This window comes from Heptranchias perlo, chromosome 22, assembly GCF_035084215.1.
Source record: "Heptranchias perlo isolate sHepPer1 chromosome 22, sHepPer1.hap1, whole genome shotgun sequence".
In the NCBI taxonomy this organism is placed as follows: Eukaryota; Metazoa; Chordata; class Chondrichthyes; order Hexanchiformes; family Hexanchidae; genus Heptranchias; species Heptranchias perlo.
In genome coordinates, this window is record NC_090346.1 from 15,053,179 (window position 1) to 15,079,954 (window position 26,776).

General features: G+C 47.2%; 1 protein-coding gene across 3 annotated transcripts in view; it reads left to right on the forward strand.

Annotated features, from left to right (window-relative positions):
* The window catches only part of slc5a11 (solute carrier family 5 member 11), a 35,946-nt gene extending 16,268 nt beyond the window's left edge, over positions 1-19,678 (forward strand). For all 3 annotated transcript variants that reach the window (XM_068002997.1, XM_068002996.1, XM_068002998.1), the window contains 9 exons: positions 546-681; positions 776-883; positions 1,906-2,056; positions 12,441-12,609; positions 14,377-14,592; positions 17,930-17,996; positions 18,490-18,579; positions 18,673-18,741; positions 19,407-19,678. In XM_068002997.1, the coding sequence (XP_067859098.1) occupies positions 546-681; positions 776-883; positions 1,906-2,056; positions 12,441-12,609; positions 14,377-14,592; positions 17,930-17,996; positions 18,490-18,579; positions 18,673-18,741; positions 19,407-19,618 (1,218 nt within the window). In that variant the 3' untranslated portion in view covers positions 19,619-19,678. The remainder of the gene's footprint in view (positions 1-545; positions 682-775; positions 884-1,905; positions 2,057-12,440; positions 12,610-14,376; positions 14,593-17,929; positions 17,997-18,489; positions 18,580-18,672; positions 18,742-19,406) is intronic.
* The last annotated feature ends 7,098 nt before the right edge of the window (positions 19,679-26,776 follow it).

The window sequence follows — 26,776 nt, forward strand, 5'->3', positions numbered from 1 at the left end:
TCCTACGACCTTTTTTTAAAAAAGCTTGGTGTCGCCTATCACTACTTCCTGCCTTAGCACATCACCCTTTCCACACTTGTGTGTTTGTTTGGCTTAGTTGGTAGCAAGGTCTAGGATTCACTCCCTTTCTTAGCCTTCTCTGAGTGTAAACTTACCAGGGTAGAAATTGGTATGCGTTGCACCCATTTTTCGAAAATGAGCCCAAGCTAATTTCTAGGTCATCTTCTAGATGGAGTGAAGATGCAGCTTCACTCCATCTGCCTCTCACTGTTCTGTTACTACCGATTATAATTTCTTGGGCCATCATGTTTGGATTGTTTTGCTTTTAAGTAAAGTGGTCTTAAAAGCAGTGCTATATTGGTGTCTGAAGCAATGATCCCAGTGTTCTGATGAAGGGTACACACCTGAAATGTCATAACCTCTCTTTACAGATGCTGACTGACCTGTGTCTCTCCAGCATTTTCTGTCTTCATTTTGGATTTCCACCATTTGCAGTTTGTCCTTTTTTATGTAAAATGATCCTGTTATGTTGTGTCAAACTCCAGGTCATTGTCCAGAGGTCGCTCTCTGCCAGGACACTACTTCACGCCAAAGGTGGTACCTTGCTCGCTGCCTACTTGAAAGTCTTGCCTATTTTCATTATGGTGCTTCCAGGCATGGTCAGCCGCGTGCTCTTTGTGGGTAAGTGTAATGAGGCGTCTGTGCTTTCGGGCAGTGTCAGGATTTCATGCAGTGGCTCACAAATCTTTTATTTCTATCGTCATTCTTGTTTTAGATCAGGTGGCCTGTGCTGATGCTGATACCTGTCGTAGAATTTGTGGTAATCCGGTTGGTTGTTCGGATATCGCCTACCCGAAGCTGGTAATGGAACTGCTGCCAGGAGGTACAAACAATCCAATTACATAGAATGTACGGCACAGAAACAGGCCATTCGGTCCAGTGCCAGTGTTTATGCTCCAGGCGAGCCTCCTCCCACTCCATATTTACTTCATCTCACCCCGTCAGCATAATTTTCTATTCCTTTATCCCTCATGTACTTATCTAGCTTCCCCTTAAATGCATCAATGCTATTCGCCTCAATCGCTCTTTGTGGTAGCGAGTTCCACATTCTCACCACTCTCTGAGTAAAGAATTAATCTGGGAACATTGTAAAAAGTAGTTATCTCCAGAAATGGTTTATGGTCACTGAGAAGTTTCTCTTCATCCAGGGGTTCCCCTTGTTTTGTGCTCTTTCCATCAGACCATGCAAGTGAACCTTTTATTTATTGACTTGGCATTTATTTACCTGACCTTTATTGAAGCTGCTGGATCCCAACAGGTCCTTCAGTTAAAACCATCATAAGGAGAAACAGTGCCAGCAAAATTCACAAGTTAATCTGGGAACATTCTTACTAATACTATCTAATTCCCTCCAAGTGAAAGTGTCTCAACTGGGTATGTGGGGGTGAAAGGGCTAGTTGGAGATTAAGGGGTTGTGGCAGAGGACTTTGGTCCAGGAACTCATGAGGGGGGGGCTTGACCTGTACATCTTCTCCCTCTTCATTATCATTCTCCTTGGCATCATCATTCTCTTGGTCCACAAGGAAGAAGTTCCCTTTCTCCTACTCCTCTTCCTCATCATCATCTTCGTCACCCTCTTCCCCATGTTGCTAAGGTGGATCTGCAGGAAAGGAGGGTTATAAGCTAAGACTGGGTGAGTGTGGCTCCCAGACAGGGACAGAGGTATGGCGTGGCTGTGTGCTGCTTCACAGGGTGCCATGGTGACTTAGTAGAAGTGCCCCACTAACCTTGCACTGACACTGTGCCCTCAACCTCATGTATCGTCCACAGATAGAGCTCAGTCACTGCTATTTTTAGTACAAAGCTCAGTTTGACCCCATTCTTGTTCTCACTTTTCCACTGCAGGACTGCGTGGCCTGATGATGTCAGTAATGATCGCTGCCCTCATGTCCTCCCTCACTTCAATTTTCAACAGTGCGAGTACGATATTTACAATGGACGTCTGGCACCACATCCGACCTCACTGCTCTGAGTGGGAGCTCATGATTGTCGGCAGGTAGGAAAATAGTGAGCTGGCTGAGCAGAGGCAGGTTCAGTCCAAAAAAAGTACAATTACTGTCTGTCTATAAGCAACAAAGACCCTCTTTTGTGATTCTGACCAAAAGTTTTAATACACCATCCTTAATATTATTCCTCTCCTTGCCTTGTGACAGTGTTGAAATCAAGGCTCATCATATTCTCACCTACTTTAAATGTTTCCCAGATTCTCAAAACTGTGGACCTTCTTACCTTGTTGAGTCTTTCCTTCCTCCTACAATCCATGAGCCTTCTCTGCTCCAATGGAGATAGTCTCAGTATCTCCAGCCTGTCCTCATAACTATAGCTTCTTATTTCCAGTATCATTTTGTTGCTATCACACAGCAAGGGAGGTAGAAGTAAAAATATTGCACTAATATCAGAAACATCTCAAAGTGCTTTACATGGCAGCCGGCAGCCATTTCGTCAGGAAAATTGAGGGGAGCTCTGATTATCATTGCTTTTGTTGTTAGAGCTTCTAATAATCCAGAATATGAGGAAAAATAAGTAGATTTATGAACTGTCTTATACAATTTTACACTGTGCACTTCACTGCTAGCTTGGAAACTCCATCCTGCAAAGTGATTGACTTGTCCAGTCAGAATCTAATCGTTTTTTAAATCTGAACACTGATCAGAGCATTCCTGAAGTCAAGGGAAACATTCATACTCAAATGGAAAGCTCATTACATCTTCCTTACTTTAAAAACCAATAAATATCTTGCTTTATTTACATCTAAATTATTAACTTACTATTTTCATTTGCGGATATTATCGGTAACCATGTAATATTATAAAACTATCTTGTGATACAGTCTCCCTAATTCCCCAAACATACACAATCCTGAAACTATTATCTTTCAACATTTCTATTAAGTATTTCTGGCATTTTGACCTACGTTTTCCTCCCATTGCTCGTTGATTGGTCTGCATCTCTGGGGAGGGGGTTAGGGTTAGGGCGATGCCCCCCTGACCCTGAATGACTTTTTGGCCCAGGGTCACCTGCACATTAGAGTTATGATATGGCCAACCTCTGGAGCTTACTGCAGTGTTGGGATACAGTCAGCCTCCATGCCGCCTGCTAATTGACAATTTTTTCCCATAAACTTTTAACCCATAATTTTTTTCCCATAAACTTTTAACCTCCCCCCATTCCACCCCTGACCTGAACTTGCACAGGTCTTGGCTGCCAATAATATTTCTCCCTCCCCCTTCACGAGTTGTTAAAATGCTGGACTCCTGGGCTAAATAGTTTGCCCTCGGGTCACACGGAAACCACATTTCCCTCGTTTGAATGTTGTTATTATACACTCACCCACATACGGGTAACAGAGTTCATCCCTGGAAAATCGGGGAGTGCAGGAGATGCACCAGGTAAGGACATGGAAGAGCGAGTTTCTGTGCATCCACCTGCTGCTGCCTGCCCCAAATCCACCAAAAAAAATCTCCAGGGATTGGGGAGCAGAAAGCCTCGGCCTCCATCTCACAATTAAATCTTCTTACTTCACTTGGTGATGGATTTGGTCTTAAATCACTCTCTCGCTCTTTAATCTGTCAGGTGATAAAGATGATACAGTTGAGGTCGAATCTCTGGTTGCTGCATCCTCAATAGGTTAATTCAGCAGTCCATTCCGCACTTGTATCTCTTATTTCCTGATGATTATGTAGAAGTAGCATACCTAATCTGTTTGTACCAAGTTTGACCTTAGATACACTTGCTCTTTATCAATATCTTTCTATATATAAGTATTTGTGGTGTAATTTCTCAGACTCACTTGATCAGTGCTGTTTTACTCTGTGTTCTCTTACCAAAATAAAACTTCTGGTGCTTTTTGATTTGCCTTCCCGTCTCTGAATTACCAGTCATAGAAATTATTCTTTGTTACTATACACTTTCTCAAACCCTAACTTTTTGATCAACACTTCTAATCTTTCCCTTCCTGGCCCAGCATATGTCTTCCTTACTTACCTCTATTTCTGAAGCGCCTTGGGACATTTTACGTTAAAAATACTACATAAATGCAAGTTCTTGCTGCTAGCTTACAAAGTCCATGCAGGTGACTGACTTGTCCAGTCTAGTTCTTTAATTGCAACATTGATCCATCACTTACTGGTGTTCAGAGATGTCCTTAAATTCTCAAACTACTCTATCATTAAAGTATCAATTAAAATGGAGACAATAAAGGTCTTTATTGTCTCCATTTTATTGATACTAAGCCAATTTCATATCCATACTGCCACTACCCCTTTTATTCCACGGGCTTCAATTTTGCTGACAAGCCTATAATGCGGCACTTTATCAAAGGCCGTTTGAAAGTCCATATACACAGCATCAACCGCATTGCCCTCATCAACACTCTCTGTTACCTCATCAAAAAACTCAATCAAGTTAGTCAAACATGATTTACCTTTAACAAATCTGGCTGGCTTTCCTTTATTAATCTACACTTGTCCAAGTAACTATTAATTTTATCCTGGATTATCATTTCTAAAAGCTTCCCCACCACTGAGGTTAAACTGACTGGCCTGTAGTTGCTGGGTTTATCCTTACATTCTATTTTGAACAAGGGTGTAACATCTGCAATTCTCCAGTCCGGTACCACCCCCGTGTCTAAGGAGGATTGGAAGATTATGGTCAGTACCTCGCAATTTCCACCCTTACTTCCTTCAGCAACCTCGCAGGCATCCTACCCGGACAGCCTTTCTAGTACCTCCTCTATCAATTTTTAGTCCATCCAACTGCCTCCTCTTTTACTGTGACTTTGGCAGCATCTTCTTCCTTGGTAAAGACAGATACAAAGTACTCATTTAGTACCTCGACCATCCCCTCTGCCTCCAATGATGGATTTCCCTTTTGGTCCCTAATTGGCCCCACCCCTCCTCTTACTACCTGTTTACTATTTATATGCCTATAGAAGACTTTTGGATTCCCTTTTATGTTAGCTGCCAGTCTATTCTCACAATCTTTCTTTGCCCCCCTTATTTCCTTTTTCACTTCCCCTCTGAACTTTCTATATTCTGCCTGGTTCTCACTTGTATTATCAACCTGACATCTGTCATATGCCCCTTTTTTCTGCTTCATCTTACTCTCTATCTCTTTTGTCATTCAGGGAGCTCTGGCTTGGGTTGCCCTACCTTTCCCCCTTGTGGGAATGTACCTAGACAGTACCCAAACCATCCGCTCTTTAAAGGCCGCCCATTGTTTGATTACAGTTTTGCCTGCCAATCTTTGATTCCAATTTACGCGGGCCAGATCCGTTCTCAACCCACTGAAGTTGGCCCTCCTCCAATTAACTATTTTTACTCTAGATTGCTCCTTGTCCTTTTCCATAACTAATTTAAACCTCATGATTCTGTGAAAACTGTTCCCTAAATGTTCCCCCGCTGACACTTGTGTAGGGGGTGGTGGTGTGTGTCAGTTTCACCTCTGACTTCTGAGCGGTCCGAATCGCTCCCACTCCCTGGGTTCTAGACCTTGGACTTATTTGGGGGTTGTGACAAAGTGCAGCAGACAACTGGTTTTGGTGCAAGAAACTTTGACCTTTATTCAAGAGAGGAAATACAACACAACAATCTTAACACTCTAATAAAATGGGGAACACTTCAGTACACACGAGGGAAATTACAGTAGAAAGATACCTCACCCCTCCCAATCCCACTGTACTAGCTAAGTTGGACTCTAAAGGGCCAGAGATAATGCTCACCAAACAAAACCTTGACAGTAATTCACCCAGAGGTAAGTCAGAAATAGATTGTAGAGTGGAAACTTTGCGGATCTTCGGTTTTCTCCCGAGTTGGTTTTCTTTGGTTGCGGTGGCCAATATTACCCATTTGGTTGGTGGTAATATTCGGTTGGTTGTTTCGTAAGGCCCTTGTTGCCGCGAGATGTCTGATGGTCACTGGGGCTGTTGCTGTGGTTTCTTCTTGTGGGTTGGCCTGCTTCTAGAGCTGCTGACCTTCCCTGTCGAACTGCCTTCCCCTCACCTTGTTGTTTGCTGGAAACTGCTCTCCCTCCCAGACACAGGCAGAACCAAGACAAGCAGCCCACCAGAGCCAGCAAGAGCCAGAGAGAGAGAGAGAGAGAGAGGGAGAGGGAGAGAGAGAGAGAGAGAGGGAGAGAGGTTTTGAGTTTCCACTTGTGGATGTCTCTCTTACAATTGGCCTTCGACATTTAAAAAAAAAACCACTTCATGTCTGTTTAAACAGTTCTTACAAAGTCCTTAAGAATCTTTGATGGCTTTTTGATGGTCCCGCATCATGTTGCCATTGCTTCTCCTGATGGGTCATTGTTAATTCTGATTTGCTGATCACCTGGTATACAGGCTTCCTTTTGTATCCAACGTCCTAGGTGTTGATCGGTTTTGAATTAAAACAAAAACATGGCCCCACCATGTCTGGAGCAGTTGCCTCTTTCAATGGCCGACTGCCTTTCGAATTCGTGCTGAGTGTCGACTACCTGCTGTTGGTTTTGCATTAAAACAGAGACATGTCTGAAGGATTAATTCTCCGAAGTTCCACGGTGTGTGTGTTGTTGATTTCGTCTGGTGACCTCTCACCTATCCTTCCATTTTAGGATTATAGTCAATGGCCAAAGTTTTCCCATACTCAGGGTTTTTTAGGGTTTTTCTCTGAGTTTTGGGGGATCTGTGAATTTTGAGAATCTTACACTTGCTCCACTTGACCCACCTCATTCCCCAGACCAGATCCAGCAATGCCTCCTTCCTCGTTGGGCCGGAAACATACTGATCAAGGAAGTTCTCCTGAACACACTTCAGAAATTCCTCCCCCTCTTTGCCCTTTGCACTATTACTATCCCAGTGTGTATTAGGATAGTTGAAGTCCCCAATTATCACTACTCTATAGTTCTTACACCTCTCTGTAATTTCCATGCAAATTTGCTCCTCTATATCCTTCCCACTAATTGGTGGCCTATAAAATACCCCCAGTAGTGTAATGGCACCTCTATTGTTTCTTTACTCTAACCAAATAGATTCTGTCCTTGACCCCTCAAGGACATCCTCCCTCTCCAGTACTGCAATATTCTCCTTAATCAATACTGCCAGCGGCCCCTCCATTTTCCCTTCCCTATCTTTCCTGAGCACCTTGTATCCAGGAATATTTAGTACCCAATCCTGCCCTTTTCTGAGCCAGGTCTCCGTTATCGCCACGACATCATATTCCCATGTGGCTATTTGCGCCTGCACCTCACCAACCTTATTTACCACGCTTCGTGCATTTACACACGTGCACTCTAAACCTATCTTAGATCTTCTCGTATTCTCTCTCTGTGTGATCTCACCTAATACTGTACTATTTCTTATTCTAGTGCTATCTGTCTCTCTCAATCCTTTGTGCACCTTGTTTCTCCTTTCTAATGCTACATCCTGGTGCCCACTACCCTGCCAAATTAAAAGCAAAATACTGCGGATGCTGGAAATCTGAAATAAAAGCAGAAAATGCTGGAGAAGCTCAGCAAGTCAGGCAGCATCTGTGGAGAAAGAAACAGAGTTAACGTTTCAGGTCGAAGACCTCTCGTCAGAACTGGAAGATGTTAAAAGAGTTAAAGTTTTTGAGCAAGTACAGAGCCAGGTGGGGAGGGGAGGAAAGTACAAAAGGGAAGGTCTGTGATAGGGTAGAGGGCACGAGTGATTAAATGGCAAAAGGTGCAAGACAAGGAAGGTGGTAATGGGACAAGAAACAAAAGATTGGTCAGGAGTAACTGTAAATGGCAGCAGCAGAATCATTACCAGCACTAGCTGACCGAAAAAATGGGAGCAGTGGTTACGATCTGAAGTTATTGAAATCAATGTTGAGTCTGGAAGGTTGTAAAGTGCCTAATTGAAAGATGAGGTGCTGTTCCTCGAGCTTCCGTTGAGCTTCATTGGAACAGTGTAAGAGGCCGAGAACAGAGAGTTCAGAGTGGGAGTGGGACGGGGAATTAAAATGGCAAGTGACCGGCAGGTCAGAGGCATGTTTGCGGACAGAGCGGAGGTGTTCAGCAAAGCGATCCCCCAATCTGCATTTGGTCTCCCCAATGTAGAGGAGACCGCATTGTGAGCAGTGGATACAGTATAACTAAATTGAAAGAAGTACAAGTAAATCGCTGTTTCACCTGGAAGGAGTGTTTGGGGCCCTGGACGGTGGGAAGGGAGGAGGTGAAGGGGCAGGTGTTGCATCTCCTGCACTCGCACGGGGAAGGTGCCGTGGGGAGGAGAGCTGGTGTTGGGGGTGATGGAAGAGTGGACCAGGGTGTTGCAGAGGGAGTGCTGAAGATGTGTTTGTTGGTGGGATCGGGCTGGAGGTGGCGGAAATGGCGGAGGAAGTTAAATTAGTTTAAACCCTCCCCCACAGCACCGGTGAACCTCCCCACGAGGACATTTGTCCCAGCTCTGTTGAGGTGCAACCTGTCCGCCTTCAACAGGTCCCTCTTGCCCCAGGACTAGTTCCAATGCCTCAAGAATCTAAAGCCCTCCTTCTTGCATCATGTCTCTAGCCACGCATTAACCTGCCTTATCTTTCTATATCTGTACTCACTAGCACGTGGCACTGGGAGCAATCCAGAGATTACTACCTTTTTGAGGTCCTGCTTTTTAACTTCCTCCCTAGCTCCTGAAACTCTAGCCGCAGGACCTCATCCCATTTCTTCCCTATGCCGTTGGTACCCACATGGACCATAGCTTCTGGCTGTTCCCCATCCCCCCCGTGGAATGTTCTGCACCCTGTCCATGATGTCCTTTCCCTGGCACCAGGGAGGCAACACACCATTCGGGACTCATGTCGACAGTCACAGAAATGCCTGTCTGTCCCCCTGACTATCGAATCCCCTGTGACTACTGAATTTCTACACTTCACTGTACCCCCCTGTGCAGTCCTTTTCCCCTTGATGCCGTTTTCAGAACTGCACTCCTTTGAGGTGTCGTCACCCTCACTGGTATTCAATGCTGATGACCGGTTTGAGAGTGCCACCCGCCCAGAAGATTCCCGCACTGCCTGCCTCTTCCTACCATTTTGGATGGCCACCCACTTGCTATCCTGAACTCTCTGTGGCTGCGGGGTGACCACCTCCTGGAACGTACGATCCAGGAAACCTTCAGCTTCCTTTATGCCCAGCTTTGATTCCAGCCGCCCCTCAAGCTCAGGAACCCTCAGCTCGAACTCGAGCAACTGGAGGCATTTCCTGCACACGTGGCCCTCCAGGATACATGAAATGTCCTGAAGTTCCCACATGGCGCAGGAATTGCAGGCAGTGGGTTCTCAGCTGCCCGTCCATTATATTTAGAAACCTTTTTTTTTAAACGCCCTTTAGATACTCGATTATTATTAATTTACTTACTGTTTCCTCACCCCGATTAACCTACCCTTTTATTCTAGGTCTCTCAGAGCTCCTCCTCTCTGTTCACTGTCCTTCCCCATCTACACCTCATTCCACCTCTCACCAAATTCTCAAGTTCCCACTCGGTTCACAATCCTCTCTGTTCGCAATGCGCTCAATAAAGATAGTGAACAGTGAGGAGGATAGTGATAGACTTCAAGGGGACATAGACAGGCTGGTGGAATGGACGGACACATGGGAGATGAAATTTAATGCAGAGAAGTGCGAAGTGATACATTTTGGCAGAAAGAATGAGGAGAGGCAATATAAACTAAATGGTACAATTCCGAAGGGGGTGTAGGAACAGAGAGGCCCAGGCACAAATCTTTAAAGGTGGCAGGTCAGGTTGAGACAGTGGTTAAAAAAGCATACGGGATCTTGGGCTTTATAAATAGAGGCATAGAGTACAAAAGCAAGGAAGTTATGTTGAACCTTTATAAAACACTGGTTTGGCCACAAATGGAGTATTGTGTCTAATTCTGGGCACTGCACTTTAGGAAGGATGTGAAGGCCTTAGAGAGGGTGCAGAAAAGATTTATTAGACTGGTCCCAAGGATGAGGGACTTCAGTTATTGGATAGACTGGAGAAGCTGGGGTTGTTCTCCTTAGAGCAGAGAAGGTTGAGAGGAGATTTGATAGAAGTGTTCAAAGTCATGAAGGGTTTCAATAAAGTAAATAAAGAGAAACTGTTCCCATTGTCTGAAGGGTCGAGAACCAGATTTAAGGTGATTGGCAAAAGAACCAAAGGTGACATGAGGAAAAACTTTTTTACGCAGCGAGTGGTTATGATCTAGAATGTGCTGCCTGAGGGGGCAGTGGAGGCAGATTTAATTGTGGCTTTCAAAAGGAATTGGCTAAATTCTTGAAGGGGAAAAATTTGCAGGGCTACGGGGAAAGAGCAAGGGAAATGGGACTAACTGGACTGCTCTTACAAAGAGCTGGCACGGGCTCAGTGGGCTGAATGGCCTCCTCCTCTGCTGTAACCATTCTATAATTCTATGATTCTATGGAGACAATAAAGTCACAACTGGGAGAGGCTGGAAGCTAAAGGTGAGAGTGGAATTGCCTTTTAGGTGATAAACTTTCTCTTGTACCAGAATTAAGAGAGAGTTAGAAGAGAGTCCCAAGATACGGGAACAGTTTTCAAGTCTTGGACAGACTTATGCTTTACATCAAGCTTAAGAGTCAGTGAGGGGAAAAGTGTATGGGATTCAAAAAGAAACTGAGCTTCTTGGAAGCAGCTTTAGCTTCCTGCTTCTAATTATAAGCATAAAAGCTTTCACCATTTCCCATCAGCACATAGACTGTTCTGCGCAATGCCCTGGGGTAGCAGAATCCATTTTGATCGATTTGAATGATTCTCAGTCTGCCATTGGTGGTACATGTTCAGAATGATTCCCTCTCAATATGCACATCTTTCTTTGTATCTGCCACAACCCTTCAGTGGAGGATTGTGATGTGTTTACAATTAAGAAATAGAATTAGCTGTCTTCCTGCTCAATAAGGGGCTTTTTGGATTTGCCTCCTGCTTCTCCTCTTCCTCCTTCTCCTCTGTCTCTTTTTCTTTGACTCTCCTCACTCTCAACAAGACTCGAAGCTTTTGTGTCCCCAGCGTTTCCAACCATTGGATTTTGCTCCCATTACTTCTCAGTTGCACATGATGGGGAAAAGAGCTGTAGAGAAAACTTCTAGAGGCACAAACCAGCCATAGATGCTTCACCAGAGGAGAGTGTTGTGGGTAACCAGAACGATTTTAGTGTGAGGTTATGAATCATAGTCTCCATTTTTACTCGTTTATTGTTATCAAATGTTAGTTTTTATTTTAGATTCTTTTAAAATAACTTGAAATGGGAGGCACAATGGAATGAGGGGAATCAAGTGTAGTAGTTGGCTCCTATGAGGTTACCGACTCCAAACCAGAGTTTTATTTATTTACAATCCATACCTAGCAAACAAGCTGCTTCCCTCCGACCATGCTGCCCTACTGATGATTTCTCAGCACATTGCGCAAGCTCAGTCCAAGGTCACTTTCTTCCAGCATTGACCGTATGACAGGTGGGTTTAGTTTAGTTTCGTTATTTGATCCTTTAATATTGCCATTTTCACTTTGTTTACCTTTTTCTCCTCAACGTTAGCTTTTGTTTCATTAATCAAAATCTCTTCCTTTCTTTTAACTATGGTATCAGTTATAATTAACTAAAATCACTCAGCAAAGTTTAAATGGACTGAATTAAAAAGACTGTCCAGCCCTTGCGCATCTCACCCTGGCCCCGAAAATCCACGGAGCAGTGAATTGTGACCTAAGTGTTGAGATGTGTCACTTCTGACCTCCGCTGCTTGTTCCGCCAATGCTCGTGGGAGTCAGGGAGCTCATGTGATTTACGCGCCTTTGGTGAGCTAGGAGCACACCTGGGATCTGGGACACTCTGCCCACAGAAGGTGTAGGAAAGTCTGGGCGGGGAGGAGGGGGCTACTGGTTAACCCCAAGAAGAAAAATTTAGGTGCCTTAACATCACAAAAAAAAAACTTTAATCTTCAACGTTCCAGCCCACAATCCCCAGAACCGCCAGATGTTTGGCCTGCTCCAAACAACCAACGCAAACATACTCAGGAGTCCCTAAGAAGACCCAAGGTGCAGGAACTCCGTCATTTGGAGTTCCCGTCGCTAGTCCCGTCCCCTTATGTCGCTGGTTTTGCAAAAGGCCTACAAAGCCATCCCAGAAATCTTGATGTTGGGTCGGGACACACCGTAACTGAGTCCCAGCCTAGTTTCTGGCCATTCTGGTGGGCTTCTGCCGAAGTTACAGGGGATATTCGGGCCCCCTCTCTTCTCTACGAAAAGCCTTTCCTTCAAGGAGTTTGCGAAAAATAAATTGTTAGAGAAGAATTTACAGAATGCAGTGAGGCTCCACAAGCGTCTTGTCGCAATTAGCATTGAGAGGAGGCGAGGCTTCTGCACATAGTTGCTAAATTTGGTTTTCCCTCTGTTGCAGGGTGTTTGTGCTGGTCCTGGTGGTGCTGTCTGTCCTGTGGATTCCTCTGGTGCAAATGAGTCAGGGTGGCCAGCTCTTCATGTATATCCAGTCCATCAGCTCCTACCTACAGCCGCCTGTCGCAGTGGTCTTCATGGCCGGCTGCTTCTGGAGACGAGCTAATGAGATGGTGCCTGTTTCTCTAAGATTTATTTTACTGTTAACCTACAGTTAATATGAGGTGATACACTGAAGCTTACTGGGTTCTCCCTCGTCATTCCTATTTGGTGAGCTCCCAGTGTTAGCAATGCCAGAGGGATGTGCCAATTGGAAACCCAGTGGCTCCCTAAAGGGATGGGGGGAGCCCAAGGGAGAGTCACTGCCCGATACTCTCGCATTCCCCCTTTGGACACCTGGGGAGCAGCGCTGAGGAGAATGCCTGAAAAACCTCTCACTGGGCAAGGAGAACCCCAAAGAAAAAGCGCAAAAGACAGCTGGGGTCATTTTATGCTAACTGATCGGGCGGGAAACCCATAGGATCAGGTGGAATGTTGGTTTTACACCCCGGCCAATATTACTCTCCTCTTATTTCAATAGAGAGTAAAATCGGGAGGGGTGTAAAACCAGCATTGCACCTAATCCTGTCAGTTTCCCGATGGGCAGGTTAGGTTAAAAATGCCGCCAGTTTGTTCTATTAATCAGGACACACAATAAACCCCCTCCCAACTGTTCAATGCTCTTCAATCCACTTGCACCAAGTAAAATTCTGCTCAAACCGTGGGATATTAATTAAGAAAATTACATACCTGTCAAGCACTAGCAATTAGTGAGGAGATCTGCGATGAGCTCCTTCTTGCAGGTCCTGTAAGAGACTGTTTGGTGGTGGAGTTCATAAGGCTCAGGCTATTTCTGCGTTATACTTGCTTCGCTTTATTTTATATTATTTTGTTTATGCAGTGATACTGCCCAAAGTGCCACAAGTGACAATGCAAATGAGAGAATGTGACCAATGTTTGTGAGTTGGGAGTCAAGTGAATGGGATTGAGGGCAGTCCTTAGGTTTGAGCAGTGGGAGGGCCGGACAGGACCTATATTGAGCGGGAGTGAGAACATCTCTGCCTAGTAGGTGGGAGCCAACCTAAGTCCTGTGATCTCCTAGCTGCTTTCTCATTTTGAAACTCAAACTTCCAATCAGCTATTCATTACTTGTTGATTTAGAAAGAAATAAAGAACTTGCATTTATATAGCACTTTTCACGACCTCAGGACGTCCCAAAGCATTTTACAGCCAGTGAAGTACTTTTGAAGTGTAGTCACTGTTGTAATGTAGGAAACGGGGCAGCCAATTTGCACACAGCAAGATCCCATAAACAGCAATGAGATAATGACCAGATAATCTGTTTTTTTAATGATGTTGGTTGATGGATGAATATTGTCCAGGACACGGAGAACTTTCCTGCTCCTCTTTGAATAGCCACGGCATCTTTTATGCCCACCTGAGAGGGCAGATGGAGCCTTGGTTTAACTTCTCATCCGAAAGATGGCCCCTCCGACAGTGCAGCCCTCCCTCAGTACTGCCCCTCCGACAGTGCAGCCCTCCCTCAGTACTGCCCCTCCGACAGTGCAGCACTCCCTCAGTACTGCCCCTCCGACAGTGCAGCACTCCCTCAGTACTGCACTGGAATGTCAGCCTGGATTATGTGCTCAAGTCTCTGCCGTGGATCTTGAACCCATGACATCTGACTCAGAGGCAAGAGTGTAACCACTGAGCCAAGGCTGCCACCTGACTCATCATTTCTCACATTCTGTTCAACCTTGCTTGCATCCTGCCTACGGTACTTTTTACTTTGGGTTTACAATGTGAAAAAAAATTATTGCAGAGGATGTGCGTATGTGAATATCCCACTGGGATACTGGATAAGCTAAGGAGCTAATGTATGACTCCTTGTGTGTGCACAGGGCGCATTCTGGGGCCTCTTCACAGGGATCCTGGTTGGTTGCATTCGAATGGCTTTGGATTTTATTTACCCCGAGCCTCAGTGTGGCCAGCCTGATAATCGGCCTGTGATCACCAAGTACGTTCATTACCTGCACTTCTCCATCATCCTTTCTGTCTTTACGCTGATCATGGTGGTGACCATCAGTCTCGGCACAAAACCTCCCGATCCGGAAAAGGTAAGCGATTTGGACAAGATTGAGAAGCTGCTCCTTATCTCTAACAGCTTCAATCACTTCAAATAAAATATTTGACTACATCTACTTAGTTAGGCTTAAGGACCTTGGTCTATTTACTTTAGTACGGTGTAGATTTAGAGGCCACCTGACAGAGGTCTATTATACAATTAAAGGGCTGGATTGTGTGCCTATTGATAGATTATTCCAGTTTAACAGAATGGGAAGGACCAGGGGACACGAGTTTAAACTATGCAAGAGTAGTTGGATGTTGGGCGGTTCTTCTTTTCCCAGAAAGTACTGGGCCTCTGGAAGGGGAGGGTAGTGTTTAGTCATGAGGCTGGGGCCAACATGGTGTGGGGCAGGCTTGATGGACCAGCTGGCCGTTTCCTGCCCGTCAATTTTGTATGTTTGTATTTGCTTCTAAAACTCCAATGAATGGGTTTGAGCAGTGAGAGGGCCGGACAGGACCTAAACTGAGTGGGAGTGAGAACGTCTCTGCCCAGTAGGTGGGAGTGAACCTCAGTCTTAGCTGCTTCCTCGTTTTAAAACTCAAACTTCCCATCAGTGATTCATTACTTGTTGATTTACCTTGTCGTTTATCATATTCCTTTCCATGTTGGCCATGTCCTGCCTATCGTATTTGGCCCTTTTACTTTGGGTTTTATGTTTAAAGGATTTGGCTGCTCGCAGATGCAACAAAAGAAGCTGCAGGGAGTGCATGATATGTTTAGCAATTCCAGTCTTGTTGAAGGACAACCCATAGTGGGGCTATCACCTTTTGCCAAGTCCAAAACCAAACAGTGGTGGGAGAGGCAGAAAACTGTAGCTTGAAGTTCTGATGAATCTTCTTTGAAATCTTAATGACTAAACTTCTCCACATCATGAGGAACAATGGCCCTGATTTTAAGTCCAGAGGGGTATTGGAAACGCACTCACTGCTCCAGAAATTAATCCCGGGCTCTTTTAGCTTCCGGTGCTCATTTAAAATCCCACCAGCCAACTTCCACGAGTTCCGGGGGGAAGTCAGTGGGAAGCGGCAGAATATCGCAAGGCTTGGAGGCCGCCCACCGACACAAGGTAGGTGGCGGGATTGGCTGCTCTGGCCTCTCAGGGTTGGGGGGGTCTCATCCGGGAAGGGAGGGAGTTCGCAGCAGGGGAGGCCTAAGCTTTCCTTGTGGGGACTGGAGGAGCTCCTCCTTCAACTCCTGCCCCTCCTCCTTCACCTCCTTCTCCTGCCCCTCCTCCTCCTTCACCTCCTGCACCTCTTCCTTCAGCTCCTCCTCCTCCTGCACCGCCTCACTCCTCCTTCACCTCCTGCCCCTCCTCCTTCACCTCCTCCTCCTGCCCCTCCTCCTCCTTCACCTCCTGCACCTCTTCCTTCAGCTCCTCCTCCTCCTGCACCACCTCACTCCTCCTTCAGCTCCTGCAACTCCTCCTCCTCCTGCTCTGCCTCGCTCCACGAGGGAAAGGAAAAAAAAGTATCTTTTTTGGCCTCCTTTTCTTCTTCCCGGCAGGTCCTGATTGGCTTTCACCTGGCGGAAAGTCAAGGCAGCTTCCCCGCTCAGGCCTCAGTCAAAATTGCAGCCGAGTCTCGCTCACATCATCGGGGCCCGACATGCAAATGTAAAGAAGGACCCCTTTGGGTGGGTGTCCTTGCTGCCTGCTCAGTACAGCAGGTTAAAATACTGAACGGTAAAATACTGAACAGGAAGCAGAGAGTTGGGATAAATGGTTCATTCTCGGACTGGCAACCAGTAGCCAGTGGTGTTCCGCAGGGGTCATGCTGGGTCCCCAACTCTTTACAATCTATATTAACGATTTGGAGGAGGGGACCGAGTGTAACATATCAAAGTTTACAGATGATACAAAGATGGGAGGGAAAGTAGAGAGTGAGGAGGACATAAAAAACCTACAAGGGGATATAGACAGGCTGGGTGAGTGGGCGGAGATTTGGCAGATGCAATACAATATTGGAAAATGTGAGGTTATGCACTTTGGCAGGAAAAATCAGAGAGCAAGTTATTATCTTAATGGCGAGAGACTGGAAAGTACTGCAGTACAAAGGGATCTGGGGGTCCTAGTGCAAGAAAATCAAAAAGTTAGTATGCAGGTGCAGCAGGTGATCAAGAAGGCCAATGGAATGTTGGCTTTTATTGCTAGGGGGATAGAATATAAAAACAGGGAGGTATTGCTGCAGTTATATAAGGTATTGGTGAGACCGCACCTGGAATACTGCATACAGTTTTGGTGTCCATACTTAAGAAAAGACATACTTGCTCTCGAGGCAGTACAAAGAAGGTTCACTCGGCTAATCCCGGGGATGAGGGGGTGGACATATGAGGAGAGGTTGAGTAGATTGGGACTCTACTCATTGGAGTTCAGAAGAATGAGAGGCGATCTTATTGAAACATATAAGATTGTGAAGGGGCTTGATCGGGTGGATGTGGTAAGGATGTTCCCAAGGATGTGTGAAACTAGAACTAGGGGGCATAATCTTAGAATAAGGGGCTGCTCTTTCAAAACTGAGATGAGGAGAAACTTCTTCACTCAGAGGGTAGTGGGTTTGTGGAATTTGCTGCCCCAGGAAGCTGTGGAAGCTACATCATTAAATAAATTTAAAACAGAAATAGACAGTTTCCTAGAAGTAAAGGGAATTAGGGGTTACGGGGAGCGGGCAGGAAATTGGACATGAAGCTGAGTTCGGATCGGTCAAGGCCCTGTGGGTGGCGGAGAGGGCCCAGGGGCTGAGTGGCCGGGTCCTGCTCCTACTTCTTGTGTTCTTTAGATTTGTGGTTGGGATCAGATCAGCCATGATCTTATTGAATGGTGGAGCAGGCTCGAGGGGCCGATTGGCCTACTCCTGCTCCTATTTCTTATGTTCTTATCCTGGCAGCTTCTGGTGGGTGGCTTTAACTGTCCATTCCCCCCACTTTCTACCGGTGGGCAGGGCTCAAATCAGCCCATAGATTTGTTTCCATTTTAGAAATGTCTCCACAGCTCAGTCAAGATTCACCATATCGATCCAGTCTGAAAATGGGCCTCTGGTAATCCTATTGCACAGCATCCTTTCTGGCTTTATACTAGGGAGGATCAATCATGATGAGCAACTCAGCCAGGTGTCCTAGCTGAAGAATGGGAAGAGGATGTGACTGGGAATGACTCACCCAAAGTGCAGGTGCCAGCCGCTCATAAAGCCCACCAGGGTAAAGTCTGCTTGGAGAGTCAAATTGACAGGGTTCTTTCAGCTCTTGTCTGATGTTACTACCCAACAATGTTTAACCGCAGCGAGTTCAGTCTACTGGTATGTTGTGTTACAATCTTTCTTCTTCATTCTTAGATTAGCCGCTTGACCTGGTTCACCCGTTTTGAAAGAACCGATTCTGTGACAGGACAGCCTGAAGAAGGTAAGCTACATGGCAAGGAAATGACCAACATGAGCAGAGCCACCCTTTCAATGGGTAGGAATCCTCCATAATCACGGCAGTGGCACACAATATATTAGGGTCATAACAATAACCTTACCCTGACATGAATGTGACAAGACCCTGACCTTTTACATAACTGTACACAAGTGTAACAGCCCAACTTGTGATTCAATTTAATGTGAGTCTAAGGTCAGTTTTATCTCTGACATGACTATACACCAACAGTTCTCAGCCTGTAGGGTGTAGGATTGAGGAAGGTGTGTGATTTGGAAAACCTCTTAAAGGACTCTTCCGCCATTAGAGATTCCCAACTTTCTCACTGGTCTGGCCAATGCTTTGTGAAGCACAATGAATGAATGAAGAAACGGATTTCTACAAAATGGAAAGGGTTAGGTAGGCTGCAATAGGTTACAAGCATCATCACATTACTAGTAGAACTCTGTAATAATCAACTGCACTTTTTCTCCACCAGTCACACACAAAATGGATCCTATGATGAGACAACCTGAAGGAGATAAGCTGCACCAAGAGGAAATCAAGAACAATGTCACCCACTCAACTGGTAGGCAGTCCTCCACCATCATTGCTTTGACACACAATGCAACAGAATTGTAAACTGATATATAATTCTGTCATCAATTATACTCTCTTCCAGACCAGTCTGAAGAAGATCAGGTGCGTTCAGAGGAAGTCAGCAACATGAGCAATGTCAGTCTTTCATCAGGTAGGCAATCCTCTGTGATCACATCTCTGTATTAGCACACAATACACCAGGATTATGGCTAATAACCTCCTCCCAACACAAGTATACATAACTGTGATGAGAACCTTCTCCCCGAAATTCCATGCCATTTTTGGTGTGTCTTAAGTGCAAAATCAGGGCAGGTGATTTTCACGGCAAGCAAATTGGGGCGGAAACCAACTTCACCAGTTTTCCAGTGGTGTTATATGCCCAAATTTCCTGAATTTTATGCTCGCAATGCACTAGGGGAATGTTAGATGAGAAATATAAGGCACAGCTATTGCCAGGAACAGCCAAGAGCAGGTATGGCATTATCTATGGGCATACCTTTATTGATCCTCCTCATGTGACCTGTGTTGTCTATATATTTACTGGGGGGGGGGGGGCGGGGTAGAGGCAATATCTAGGGGTCTGTCTGTCTGTGGCTATGAAGGTGATTTCTGCACTCAACTTTTTTGACACCAATTAACTCAGTCAGCCACAGGGATCATTGTAAAATCAGTCAGGGTGCAGTGCGGACCTGGGTTTATCAGGTGACTGAAGCACTTTTCTCCAGTCATAAGATACTCCAGCCTTGCAAAGGCCCAGCTCTGTCACTGACTCGTTGCATAATTCTGTAATGAATTAGATTTCTCTCTCACTCTCAGTTGAATCGGTGAAGAAAAGGTCGAAGCTGATATCCTTTCTGTTGTGGTTCTGTGGGATGGATAAGACGGAAGAAACAGTGAGCCCTCCACCAAGTGAAATTTCAGCCAACACCCACTCACTCAGCGAGGAGCGTCACATGCGCTATTTCATTAATGCTAATTTAATCGTCTGTTTGAGTGCTGCCGTCTTCCTCTATGCTTATTTTGCTTAAAACAATGTCATAATGTAATATCGCTTACATTTATAATAAAATGAAAATTATGTAAATCTAGATTAATTTTTCTACCAGTTGAATCAATGAAAAGGTGATACTATTTGTCTTGGAAGGGCTTTGTTTAAGGAACAATGGGGGTTAAATTGGATAACCCCCGAAACCGGGCGCGAGGATTGCGCTTCGCGATTAACCCACGCCCGGTCATTGAGATGCAGGCAGCAGTGAGTTTCGTGCTGCCTGTTGATTTATCTGATATCGGTGAGCAGCCAGGCCTAGCTGCGCTGTTGAGTGGCTGCTCACCAGCAGAGGGGGGGCCCCGATATTGCGCAAGTGGCTAGCATCACATAAAGGCAGCCTGCACCTCTTATTTGCAAAATATACGATACGGGTCTGCATGGGGTCTCAACGGAGATCAGACATCGCACACATAAAACACAGATGCAGGTCCCGTCCCTATGTTTACAAACTGTTGAGTTATGTTAAAACATTGAATAAAGGTTACGCACTACTAAATCCCATAAGCTCCAATATGCATGCCCAGACCCCACCAATCTGAGTTTGTACCAGGCCTGTAAAAGAGCTTGCACCAAGGTTCTCTGATGATGCACTAGAGGCCTTGGTGCAAGAGGCCCTCCAGAGAGGCAGTGGGAGGCAGTGGGGAACAAAGTCAATGCCAGGAGCATAGCACCACAAACGTGGATGCAGTGCAGGAAGAAGTTCAATGCTTTGACACGAGTGGTCAAGGTGAGCGAAGTGAACTGTCAAGTGGCATCTCCTACCAACTGCACCACTAGCCGCATCCACTGCTCCATGCACTACACCCCCCCATCACCCACATACGAACAAACTCTTTCAATCAGTACTCAATTCTTCCAATCAGCTACTTCCTCTCACCCGCACACATTCCACTGTTGCAAGCCACACACCCAAAACTCATAGGTCACACACACTGGCAGCTATTCAACCATGATAGGCGCATCACCCAAACGTCTTGCAGGACACTCACCAAAACATGTCCCACTTTCTTGCAGGAGAAGGTGGCGCATAACAGGAGGCAGCAAGTGGCAGTGACTCCATGGAACGGGAACCTGTTGTCCTCTCTTGGGATGACAGCATTCCTGTCCCAACCCTGCCAGTCCACCAGTGCCCTTATTGTTGCCTGTCAGATAGTCAGCCCACTCCCTGTAGAGTATTGAAACTTTATTATAGGAACATAGGAAGATAGGAACAAGAGTAGGCCATTTAGTCCCTCGATCCTGGTCTGCCATTTGATGAGATCATGGCTGATCTGTGACCTTAGCCCCATATCCCTTCATACCTTTGGTTAACAAAAACCTATCAATCTCAGATTTAAAATTAACAATTGAGCTAGCATCAACTGCCGGTTGCAGAAGAGCGTTCCAAACTTCTACCACCCTTTGCGTGTAAAAGCTGTTCCTAGCTTTACTCCTGCAAGTCCTGGCTCTAATTTTTAGGCTATGTCCCCTAGTCCTAGTATTCAAGTATAGGAGACCTCCAAAAACAGGTACAAATACATCAGCAGCCAGAAGCAATAATCCAGCAATTAACCTGTAACCCCTGCATGATCCCTTTAAATAGTGCTGGTGGGAGGTCCTCCAAGCTGTTTACGACCTGTTCAGCTGTGTGAGGTTAAGACAGTGCGTTGAGTTCCAAACTCGCATCTGTCCCTTTAAATCAGTGTTGCAGACTGATCTACCGCATATTCTCCCTCCTTTACATGCTGCCGGCGTTTGTATGCAAACGCCTTTACCAAGATGGCATCTGGCGCACGTCACGCTAGAAGTGCGCGCGTGCATTCCGGATGCCATTTTGGGTCCTTAGGAGGCTGCGTAGCGCCTACAAAACAGGCTCTATGCGGCCCAATTTATAGCCCTATCTTTTTTTTGGAGTGCAGTGGTCGTTGTTACATAGGCAATCATGTCATTCATTCTCCACCAACAAAGGCTCACAAACAGCAATGAGATGAATGCCCACTTAACCTGTTTGTGATGGTAAACAATCTTAGTCTGCAGAGTAATAGGATTGTTTTTGAAAATCTCTGTTTGGTGGTCTATATCCAATTGAGTAACAAATCCCTTCTTAAGGGGCCGATTTTCAGATGGCTGAGCGGGTGCATTGGGGGCGGGGGGGGAGGGGGGCTCCGAAAATGTCGGAATTCAGGTCTGGAGCCCGGATCCAACCCGCTCACTTCCGGGTTCCCCAATGACGCGTTTGGGTGCACGCGCAGCTCCCACATGAGGGACTCCCACCAGCAATTAAAGCCGGTGGGACGATAATTTAGATACTTATTTAGATACTTCAGGTACTTGACAGACCTCATTGACTGGTGATTTTGGCAGGGGTGCAATTTTGAAGGATCCTCAGCGTGTTTCCCGTGCTGTGGGAAACACTCCCTGTTGGAGCAGACGTGTTTCAGCCAGCAGCCAGTAGGAGATGCAAAGGATTATTTGACAGGTGGGGAGAAAACCTCATTTATTGCAGCAGGGCACTCTGTCACTTCAGACAAAGTTTTAGCTGCAACGCCTTTGTCTTTCCACTCAAAATTATTAATTAATACCCTAAACTCTGCTGTGCAAACACATTTACCTACTTTGCGGACCCCCTCAAACTCACACGGTCAGGATGGGGGGGCGCCTTGGCTGCATTCATCACTTCATCCGAGGACGAGCAACATCGCCAGCCTCGCCAGGCACGGTATCCACCTCTGCCACGTGGAGCTCCACAACACAGTGCTGCGCCACAGGCACCTGCACAACAGCAGGGAGGGCAACAACAGAGAGAGCAGCGTCACAGGAGGCACTCCCCTCGCCACAGGGTCTACAGACTGAGGCTCAGCTTCCTGGACCTCTCTGAGGAGCAGTGCATAAGGAGGCTCGGAGTCAGTCGTCGGGTAGTCGCGGACATCTGCAGCCTCCTTCATGCCGAGCTGCTCCCAGCTGGCCCGAGCAGCATCTTCTTACCTATCACTATCAAAATCACCACTGCCCTCAACTTCTTCACCTCCGGATCGTTCCAGGGTGCCACCGGGGACATCGCCGGGGTCTCTCAGTCGTCTGCCACAAGTGCATAGGGCAGGTCACCGACGGCTTGTTTCGCAGGGCCTCGCACTATATCAACTTCCCCATGGATGACCTCAGCCAGACGGAGAGGGCAGTGGGATTCCACGCTGTGGCTGGCTTCCCACGGGTGCAGGGTATAATCGATTGTACCCATATAGCAATACGAGCACCTCCACACGAGCCAGGACTGTTCATCAACAGGAAGGGCTATCACTCCATCAACACTCAGCTCATCTGTGACCACCACAAGAGATTCCTTCATGTGTGCGCCAGATATCCTGGCAGCTGCCACGATTCCTTCATCCTCCGGGAGTCCAACATCCCGCCCCTCTTCCACGCACCGAACACCGCAAGGTCTGGCTCCTCAGGGACAAGGGATACGCCCTGCACACGTGGATCATGATACTTCTGAGGAACCCCACCACCGAGCAAAGGCGTCGATATAACGACAGCCACATCGCTACCAGGTGTACAATTGAGCATGCTATAGGACTGCTCAAGATGTGCTTCAGGTGCCTTGATCGTTCTGGGGGAGTGTTTCAATATGCATCAGACAGAGTGGGACGCATTATATAGTCGTCTGTTGTGCCCTGCACAACATGGCACAACAGAGAGGGGTGCCGCTGGAGGAGGCCCCATCCACATCTGCCACCCACATTGAGGAGGAGGATGAGGACGAGGAGGATGAGGAGAAGGAGGCAGAGGAGGAGGAGCAACCCATGGGCAGAACAGCGGCTCACCTGGCTGCTCGTGAGGCCAGGGAGTCACTGATATGTGAACGGTTCTCCTAACATCAAACAGTGTGAAGGGTCCAGTCCTCATCACCTGGTCAGAGGAGCAGCCACACCAGCCCCCTCCCCCGCCCCTGCACAAAATAGTCATGCAACTACACATACACCCATTGTAGAGTGACCCAATGGATGGCATCAATTGTGGGTGTTCATGGTGAACCTCATGAAAGGGACTTATTGCACAAGCCAGTCAAGAATGGCTAAGATGTGGCAGTAGTGGTGACAATATAATATTTAATGTGAGTTGAGCAAAAATCAAATATAAATAAAAAACATGACAAACTGTCAAACACCCTTGTGCATCCCCTTTGTGCTCACAAAACCTTTGCCTTACGCTTTCGACTACTCCTACGTGGTGCTTCCCCCGGGGCTGCAGCAGAGGTAGTGGCCGGTTGCTCTTGTTCATGCCGTGACTGAATAGATGCTTTGGGCCGACGCCCTCTGGGTTTCGGTGCCCATGAGGGCCCCTCCAAAGACCGCTCCTCCTGCACCTGTGCAGGGGCAGACTCGACCACCTGGAGAGGAGGCAAAGGGTGAGACGTGGGAGCGCTTTGAGTGGAGTCCCCACTTCCATGTCCCCTTTCGCCATCATCCCTCTCCTGGACCAGGCCCACATCACTCCTACCACCTGCTGGACGACAGTTTGGAGGACATGTGTGAAGCCTTGTAAGGCCAGTGCTAGTCTATCTATCTGCCTGTTTAAGGCAGCAGAAAGTTGCTCACCCTGAGTCCGAAAGGCCGTTGTCAGGGCCTCAATGGACTCATTGATGAGCCGTGCTAGAAGCTCGACAGAGGCTAGCCTTCCCTCCATTGCAGACATTCTCGCACTTACCCACGACACTATCTCAGAGATGCCCTCACATCCCTGTGACAGTATCTCGGAGATCCCCTCCTGTACCTGTGCCACCATTCCACTCATGCAGGAGTTGGACTCCTCCATCCTCTGCGCGATTGTGGAGTGTGCGCGTGGCACCTGTTCCAGCACCTCGCAAATATGCTGCTGCCCTTCGATCATTCTCCTTTTAAAGGATGGCCCCCAGGGTTCAGCATCTGTGTCCAGCTGAGAAGAGCCTGGAGAAGAGTGCTCCCACCGAGGCGGACTCTCCACAGCTGCCCCTGCCACCAATGTCTGCTCATGCTCACGTGTGTGTGGTGACTCACCATGTGCAACCCCAATTAAGTGAGGACAGGGACTCACGGAGGTGTGTGTATCTGTGCTGGTGGATGGCTCGCTCAGATGTGACGGTGCCCCCTCAAAAGCCGGCAGGCCCTCTGAGGAATCGCCCTCTGCCGTCACGGAGGTCACTGAAGGCCATGTAAGAGAACAGAAGGAAATATTAAGCATAATGACAGATGTTGAGGTGCTGAAGATGGAAAGGAATGATAACATCATTTGCTATTGTGAGCGCTGAATGTTAAAGTTCTGTCATCAGCCATTTGGCGGGTGGCAGTCTCGGCGTCACCGATGGACAGGCACTCGAGGGTGCGGCTCAATTCAAGAGCCTCCTGCTCCGCGTCCGTGAGGACGACCTGATGTTGCGGCCCCCCTCCGGTCTTTGCCCTCTCCCGTGCATTCTGGGCTCTCTTCTCTGACAAGGGGAGAAAGTAGAGAGGCGTGAGTGAGGGATGGTGACATGGCCAACTGCTGAATGCATTGGTTTGGTTAAGGCTGACCGTGAAAGAGATGCATCAGAGGGTGAGTATGAGACAAAGCCATGATTGGGTTGAGTGGTAGTGGTGGGATGAGTACTGGGGAGGTGAGTAAGTGCAGGTAAGTTGAGGATGAGCTTTGAGTGGGTGTGAGGAGTGATGTGATAGAATAGTGTTGGCAGTGCAGAAGGAATTGTGGGGTGGGGGCGGTGATGTGGAAGACGGAGTGTAGGAGAATGAGTAAGTGTACTCACTTTGGCTGACCTAGTTAGGTCATTGTAGCGCTTCCTGCACTGTATCCAGGTGCGGGAGACGTTGCTGCTGCTGCTGACCTCCTCTGCCACCTCAAGCCACGCCTTCTTGGTGGCAGAGGCAGGCCGCTTCCTCCCGTCCGCCGGGTAGAAGATCTCCCTCCTCCTCTTCACCCCATGCAGTAAGACCTGAGTGAGGCATCATTAAACCTGGGGGCAGCCTTTCCCCTGGGCTGCTCCATGGTGCTGTGTGGTTGTTTGCTGCAGGATCAGTCATTGGAGGACTGCCCTTTTAAGTAGAGCTGCTCCAGCTGACAGCCTGTGATGCGGGTGCGCTATCTGCCCGCTGCGCAGGTTTCCGTCGGGAATCCCGGAAGCCACGTTAAGTGGCTTCAATTTACCCGCGATCACGTGGGGAATGGACGGATTTCACTGTGTGGGTTACCCACGCGCACAGTCGCACCCCCCCCCCCCCCCGCCCCGCTGCCAACCCGCCTTCCTGGTAATATCGGGGCCTAAGTGTCTGCCAGGGCTCACTGGGTAGCTTGCCTCTGAGTCAGACGATGTGGGTTTAAGTCCCACTCCAGAGACTTGAGCACATAAGCTACGCTGACAATCCAGTGCAGTACTGAGGGAGTGCTGCACTGTCGGAGGTGCCATCTTTCGGAAGAGATGCTAAACTGAGGCCCTGTGTGCCCTCTCAGGTGGACATAAAGGTTCCCATGGCACTTATCAAAGAAAAGTGGGGGAGTTCTCCCTGGTGTCCTCGCCAATGTTTTTAGATGGGCGACAGCTTCTTTTGAAGGATGAAAATTTGTTCTGTCGCCTGCTTACTGAATGCTGGTATTTTCTTCTTTTTGATGTCCTTCTTTCTTGTATTGTGAGGGAGATCTTTGAGCTGAAGTAACATTGGTACTGATCACTATTTGATCCTTGGTACCGACCGAGTCTGGATTAATACCGGCAAAAGTGATAGGGCCAGTTGGTGTGAACCCTATTAGGAAATTTGATGCCTTCTCTAATCCCTTATAGAGAATTTCTTATTCATGTGTGAGATGCCCTTTATGGTCTTGAATTTCCTGGGTTCTGGGAGGGTGAAAAGGGAGATTTCCACCTCGGGCAGAAACCCAGTTGGGCCAGGATTCCACCCAGGTCACACTGGTCCCTTCAGTTCCAGTAGGGTGGGACCAGGGCAGCTCTTCTGCACCCTCCACCCGCCCCCCGCCCCACTTCATAACTGGGGGGTTCCGAGGCACCCCATGGAAATTCTGCCCATTCTACCCTTATAAGGGCCTCAGGCAAACCCGCCAGGCAAAAGAGCAGAAGTGAGTACAGGTGAGGGCCTTAAGAGGGCCCCAAACCTTTACCAGGAAAGGTATTCGA